The 7,500-nt window shown below is 46.4% G+C and overlaps 1 protein-coding gene across 1 annotated transcript in view; it reads left to right on the top strand.

The window, feature by feature from the left end:
* syne1a (spectrin repeat containing, nuclear envelope 1a) overlaps positions 1 to 7,500 on the top strand; it is a gene marked incomplete at its 5' end in the record, with an annotated part of 196,473 nt that overhangs the window by 81,846 nt on the left and 107,127 nt on the right. Inside the window, 4 exon segments of the mRNA XM_080536159.1 lie at positions 334 to 511; positions 3,359 to 3,541; positions 3,749 to 3,892; positions 5,825 to 5,980. Of these exon segments, the coding sequence (XP_080392285.1) occupies positions 334 to 511; positions 3,359 to 3,541; positions 3,749 to 3,892; positions 5,825 to 5,980 (661 nt within the window).

The following is a 7,500-nucleotide window of genomic DNA, read 5'->3' as shown; positions in this document are numbered from 1 at the left end:
CTCCGGGCCCCCCAACTCATCCCTTCCACTTCACCCGCTTATTCCATTCCTCCATCTGCCCAACCCTCTCTCCTCTCCTCTCCATCCCCCTCTTTTCATCTACATCTCTCCCTCTCCTCCCTTCATCCAGTCATGCCTGCCAGGTCTATAAATCCATATCGGCTAACTGTTTTATTGATTGAACATTGAACATTCTTTCATTTTCATATTGGTTATCTGTATCCCCATTAGTTCATGTTTGATTGATTGTTAAGTGTGTGTTTTAACAACCTTGTGATTCTTCTTCCATCCCTCCATCCCTCCATCCCTCCATCCCTCCATCCCTCCCCCCAGTTTGAGTCTGCGAGCATCCAGGGAGTGTCAGAACAAGGAGAGGTTATTGGAGCAGAGGTTCCGGGCGGCGCTGAGGGACTTCCAACAGTGGCTGGTCAACGCCAAGATCAGCACGGCCAAATGCTTCGACGTGCCCCAGAGCATGGCAGAGGCCACCAATGGCCTACTCAGGATCCAGGTGAGAGAGTTTTTACACCTATCGAGGCCTCCAACACCCCTACTCAGGTTTTTTACGTTTTTACACCTTTGAGTCATTTTTAGAGTCACTTCTTCACTTCTTTCCTCTGTCCTTTCCATCACTGTTTCAGCAACTATGGTGGATGCCTAACCAGGCCAGGGCCTTTTACATTTGAGTTACTTGATAGACTACTAAATGAGGGATATACTAAATACTACCATCTGTTAAGTGAGGGACGTATGCTAAGTTTGTGTGTACAATTAGAGGGTTGGACAACAGTGTTCTGTACAAACAAGCATTGTGTTAAGTTAAGTTAGGCAAATGGAGAGCTGATATTAGAACCACAGGAGTGAAAATGTGAACACCAACTGTAAATGTGACCGCAGCTGGTGAAACCGGGAGCAAGTCGCCAAACCTATCAAAATGTTCTGACTTATATTCAGAAAAATTTAAATACATTTCGGCGTTGTTGAAAATCAATGACACACTCGCTAGTCAAGCCAGAACATTGCAATGCAATGGATTCGGTGAGTAATCCCCACTACTCTACACTAACTAGGTAGTAGTAGGGATTACTCACCGAATCCATTGCATTGCATTTTTCGGAATAAAAGTCAGAACAGTCTGTCATTTGGCGACTTGTTTCTGGTTTCACCAGCTGCTGTCACAGATGTTTCCACGGTGAGCGGCCAGAGGGGTGTCCTCTGATAGGCTGGACCTGGGATGGGCGGGATATGCTGGAACTGAGGCCAGAGCCAGGGGGTTAAGTGACAGCTCCACAGCCTGGTCTCTCGCTCTCTTTCTGTCTCTATCTCTGTGTCTCTCTCTCTCTCTCTCTCTCTTCCTTTCTCTTTCTCCCTCTCTTTCTCCTGTTCTGTCTGTCTGTCTCTCTCTCTCCCCCTTTCTCTTTCTCCCGCTCTTTCTCCTATTCTCTCTCTCTCTCTTTCTGTTGGTCTCTCTCTCTTTCTCCCTTTCTCTTTCTCCTGCTCTTTCTCCTATTCTCTCTCTCTCTCTCTCACTCTCCTTCTCTCTGTGAGTCTGGCAGGCGTGACAGTGTGACAGGCTCTTTAGAAGGCCCTAGAGGCTCATCTGTGAGGGACATGTCCGTCAAGGTAGATATCACCGTTCCAACCGGCCAATTAACTCAGGACACCTGCACCTTGTCTGCAGGTGCAATGACAATGAAAAGCAACAATGACTAACGTGTAGACGACACTGGAGTTCACCTTGAAACCGAGTCATTACATTTACATTTTACATTTTTGGCATTTAGCAGACGCCTTTACAGACAAGCAAATACATTTGTCTCAGTAACTCTGAATCATCTATCCATCAGTCATCCTAAGAAAAAGTTATCTATCCTAGGGCCAGGGGCCATTGGCAAGGCAAGTTTATTATTATAGCACATACAACAGGGGCATTTGAAAGAAGTAAAAGAAAAAGAAGGATAGTAAGAACAAATAGGTAGTTAAGTGGTAGTCACAATGTTAGAAGAAAGAAGTTTTTTTTTTTTTTTGGGGGGGTGGGTTTACAACAGAGAAACTGTACACGGGGTAGTGGGGATGAAGAGGTCTTAGGAGGGACAGTTAGAGATGGGTCTTCAGTCTACGACGGCGGTAATGGTATTCACCTTGTGAAAGTCCAGAGCTCCCGGGCTTGAAAACAAACAGGGACATTGCTTGGAATTTCAGGAATGTTTTACAGTAGTACTTGGTACGGAAATATTCATTTTCATTCACAATATTAATTTTTCCTTGTCCTGGAATACATCTCGTGGGATTTTTCCCAGAGCTCCGGTACAGTTCGCTGGGTGAAGGGAGATGTTGGAGAGAGGATGGTGTGCTGTAGCAGGGAATATGTCAACGTTCATGTTTAATTTATTATTGACTTTGTGGGGAATGTGGAACAATGTTTCCACATGGCTGACCTCCAGGAGGGTCGGCGTGGGGGGTGGACACGCATTGTGTCATGCTTAATTGGCGCTATACCGTTACGTTGACAGTGAAAGACAGAGAGAGAGAGAGAAAGAAAGAGTGAGGAGTGTGAAAGAGAGAGAGAGAGAAGGATGCAGATATTGAATGTGAGAGAGAAAGGGAAGAAGAGAGAGTGAGGGGAGGGTAAGTATTGAAAGAAAATGTGAGGGTGTGTGTATGCGTGTGTGTGTGTGTGTGTGTGTGTGTGTGTGTGTGTGTGTGGGTGTGTGTGTGTCTGTGTGTGTGTGTGTGTGTGTGTGTGTGTGTGTGTGTAAGGGGGCCGGAGCTCAAGAGTGTGTAAGCGTTGTGCTGACTGCACAGATGGCGAAGCGGTCCCTGCTGTGTCCCTGTCACCGGCTCAGCTCTCAGGAAGGGGTGTGAGTTGGTGGATATGTGTGTGTGTGTGTGTGTGTGTGTGTGTGTGTGTGTGTGAGAGAGAGAGAGAGTGTGTGTGTGAGGGGGGATGAGGGGGGTATGTGTACAGGGGGAGGGGGCCTGGGGTCGCGTCAAACCCATGCGTCTCAGCCTGACTGACTGTTCTCATCTGTGATCGCCTCCCCGGGTCTGACCCTACCCCCCTGCTTCTCGTCCTGCTGCACACAGAAACGGAACGACTAGAACGACTAATTATTACATTGCTTTATCATTTAGATAGATACATCATATCTGTCACTGACAGACAACAAATGATTAGAATCATATTCTTCTATTTCAATTGTCGTCCAGTCAGAGCCGCAGACATAGATATAGGGGATTACAGTTGGAACGTGGCTGTTCTATCCATTCTATTTCTACGTGCCTTACGGACTTACACTACATTCTGAATTGATGTGTGACTCCCAACTCCTTGTCCCTCCCTGCGTGTCCCCTGTAGGAGTTCCTGAATGACAGAGAGCATGGCCAGGCCACGCTGAACTCCGTGGGGGCCTGCGGGGAGCTTCTCATGGCGGTGGTCCCCAAGGACAGGGTGGAGGGGGTCAGGGCCAAGGTGGCCAACGCCAGGGAAGACTGGAAGAGCCTGATGACCAACCTACAGATGAGAGAGACGGCACTAAAGGTGTGTGGGGATGGGGGGTCTGTGTGTGTGTGTGTGTGTGTGTGTGTATGTGTATGTGTGTGCATGCATGTGTGTGTGTGCGTGTGTGTGTGTGTGTGTGTGTGTGTTGAATAGCTCATTGGTAACAGATGTGGTGTGTTTCTCTGTGGTTGTGGTCTTTATAGCTGTTTGATATATTACTTACTTACCCCATATGTGGTTCTTCAGAACCTGCAGTCTCAGATGAGAGACTTCGAGGCCAGTGCTGAACCTCTTCAGGATTGGCTGACCAACACAGAGGTCGTAGTTCAGGAGAGCAGCGCGCGGCTACACGACCTCCCAGCCAAGAAACAAGAACTCAGCAAACTACAGGTAAGCCCTCTTACCCTGCTGTTCGCTGGGTTCAGGATCACCATTGAGTATTCTTTGTACTCTCTGATAAAGGAACTGGCCGATATTTGCGAGTCATTTTTTATTTTTTTAACACGTTGTGTGGTTATGCTCTAAGATGTTAGACAGTAGATGGGACTTCAGTGGAAAGTAATCTTTAGGGACCCTTCTTTAGACTTAACATTGTTTGGTAAAATGTACAGTGTAGGGTTTTTTCTAATTGGACAACAGTTATCATGTAATACGGTTACCATTATCCCTCACCAGTACTTCCAACTGATCTACAAACAATCTACGCAATCACCTAGGAACTTCGTAGTCTCCCCTACCCCTCCAAGACACTGGTTGTCTACAGTAACTGGCTGACAGATACCGTTAGGTTCTTGGAAAACACGTCACACAGCAAAAGTGGTCAGTTACCTAAACTTAAAATGACCATAATCTAATAAATGATCCTCTTTTAGACAATCTATTAAGGCTGTTCCTCCCTTGTCTATTTTTTTCAAAAGCCTGTTTCGCAAGCGCTGACCTTCTCTCAGCAGAGCAGCAACTGTATATTTAGTCAAATGACTGACTGGATTCAGTTGGGCGGGAAGGCTCGATACAATAGTGCTCCATAAGCTACACGTCCCTACGTTCGAATCTCAAATCTATTTGGAAGAGCAGAGTAATACTAATTACATTTATCAACCACTGCTGGATCAGATTGTACCAGCGTTTTGACTCAATAGTCAGTGAGGATAAGTCTAAAATCTAATTAATTTCCTTTTCAGAGCCGTCGCGCCGTACGGTTTAAAAAAAGAAAAAAAACCTTTGTAGATGCGATAACAACCCCAGCGGGTTTATGATGTCTCGCCGAGACCCAGACAAAAAAAGGCAGGAGCGTTGGACAGATAAACTGACAAAAGGGAAAAAAATATATCACGCCATCTCAAAAGCCTGCTCTTATCGTTGTTGTTGCTATTTTTGTATCGGCTCTGTCGCCTTGTAGTGCTGCCCGTTGATGCCTCCTTTGTCAGCCGATTCAGCACCGGCAAGCAATTACATCTTCCCTGAAAGCAGCCCTACTGTACAATACAATACAAAACAAGGCTGTATATGTTTGAACCCCTGCGCTACCAATATCCCCCCCCCCCCTTTCCTCGCTACAGACCCTCCCCCCTTCTTCTTTTACCATATCAGGCTTAACGCCTTTCCTCATGTGCTGTCTACCTGACTACTTGTCTACCTGACTAACTGTCTACCTGACTACCTGACTAACTGACCTTTTGCTGTTGATGCAGTTTTTTAAGACATTGTTTGTTTTCCTGTTTCGTCTGTGTCCCTGGATGTTAATGTGCTCTTCTTGTTGCTTCATCTTTGTGATGCGACGCGCCATATCTTCCTCTCTTCTTCCTCTGCCCCGTACCCTTGTGTATTCCCATCCTTCACACTTCTCCATTCCTCCCCCTCTGTCCATCCTTCCCACCTTCACACACCTCACTCTCTGCCCTCAAACTGCCAAATCATACCACTTCAACCCCCCAAATCCTACCACTTCAACCCTCCAAATCCCACCACTTCAACCCCCCAAATCCTTCAACCCCACCAAATCCATTACCCTCTCGACCTACTGTACCTTTTCTATCCCTAACCTCTACCCCCCCAACCTCCACCTACCTATACCCCCTCCCCACCCTTCACCCTTCACCCACCACCCACCTCTTCCTACCCCTACCCCCAAACCTGTCACCCCAAAACCCCCTATCCCCCCCTACCCCTACCACCTTTCATATCTCCTCAATTCCTATCCTCCATACCTCTCCCATCATTTTTCCAACCCCTCCATATTCCCTCTTTCCTACCCACCCAATCCCTCTCCTCCTACCCGGCTCGCCAACCTCTCCTCTTACCCGGCTCGCCAACACACCCCAGTGTGTGCTGGAGGAGATGGCGTGTCGAGAGGCAGAGCTGGGGAGGCTGAGGGAGAGGGCCCACCGTCTCTGGGAGGGCCAGGCGGCCGGCAAGGGCTTCGTACACCGCGTGTCCCAGCTGTCGGCGCAGTACCTCGCCCTCAGCAACCTGACCAAGGTAATACTGTCCAACCCCCTCTGTTACCCCCTCTGTTACTGTTACCCCCGGGCCCCGTGTTACCCCTCTCTCTCTTGACCCCTCTCTGGGCTAGGCTGCCTCTTTACCCCTCTCTCTCTCTCTTGACCCCTCTCTGGGCTAGGCTGCCTCTTTACCCCTCTCTCTCTTGACCCCTCTCTGGGCTAGGCTGCCTCTTTACCCCTCTCTCTCTCTTGACCCCTCTCTGGGCTAGGCTGCCTCTTTACCCCTCTCTCTCTCTTTACCCCTCTCTCTCTCTTGACCCCTCTCTGGGCTAGGCTGCCTCTTTACCCCTCTCTCTCTCTTGACCCCTCTCTGGGGTAGGCTGTCGCTTGGAAGTGTACCTTAGCTTGATGCATGTTCCGCTCCAAGCTAAAGTTGTCATTGAGATTTCTGTGTCAAAGCTTATTGTTTACTGTGTCTCTTGCTGTCTTCATGTATGCTGTGTCACATATATACAGTATGTGTATATATATATATATATATATACCAATATACAGTATGTAGCAACAAAACATGAATCATGGGCTAACATGCTTGTTTCAGCTAAACACATTAGGCTGTGTGCAATACAATGTGTCAGCACATACTGTACGACCAGTAAGCTACCGAGACATATCAAACCAGCCTTGGAGTTGCCTGTTCATCAACATGTGAGAGCTTTACAGTAGGCATAGATGATGACGTCATCTACCTCCATCCATAAACGGCTGCTGAACTACCAGAATGGAAATTGGAAGTGTTGGGTGTGACCTTTTAAAGCCCTCGCCAGATTGGTCACAGTCATATTATGATTAATTTTCGAGCGTGTAGAACAAAACATTACAGTGACCACAAGCACTGCTCTCGCACAGGAAGGACAATGAGACTGTCCAGTGATGATGAATGGGGTTTATTTACTTTGACGGCTAGCGGGCTATTTATAGGCTTTCTTCTCTCAGGAACATGGTAACAGGGAGCCGAATGAATTGGGTTGGAGCCACTTGTAGCTTGCTACGATAGTAGTCTGTGAATCAGGAATGTGTTGCCCTTGTGAGTTGAATTTTGAAAAAGGTTTCTGCTCTGTTACATTTGAATGAATGCTAGAGGCCTCATGGGGAATCTGTGAATTTGATTCTGCACATTATATTCGCTGCTTTTTCATCAAGAGAGATGAAAACTACTCAAACGCTATTTACTGTTTCAGTGCTCCTGTTCCTAGTTCTTATTAAATATTCAAGCAGTGTTTATTCTGCCAGAATCCAAATAAATCTACATATATATAGAATATTACATCTTTTTTTTGTTTTTATTAGTTGTTGTTGTTGTATTTATTGTATTTATTATTGTTATACGGTTGTGATACTTGTGTTAAACTATTTATTATTATTGTGATATGATTGTGCTGAACTGACAAAGCATTTTGAGCTGCATAATCTGTATGAAATGTGCTATACAAATAAAGTTATTATTATTATTATTATTACAATGGAATATATTATGGTACTGAAATAACTCACCAA

The sequence above is a fragment of the Nansenia antarctica genome (genome assembly GCF_963989245.1).
Source record: "Nansenia antarctica genome assembly, chromosome: 1".
Taxonomy (NCBI): domain Eukaryota; kingdom Metazoa; phylum Chordata; class Actinopteri; order Argentiniformes; family Microstomatidae; genus Nansenia; species Nansenia antarctica.
The sequence above is the reverse complement of the archived record's forward strand: the minus strand, read 5'-3'. Positions and strand labels throughout refer to the sequence as shown.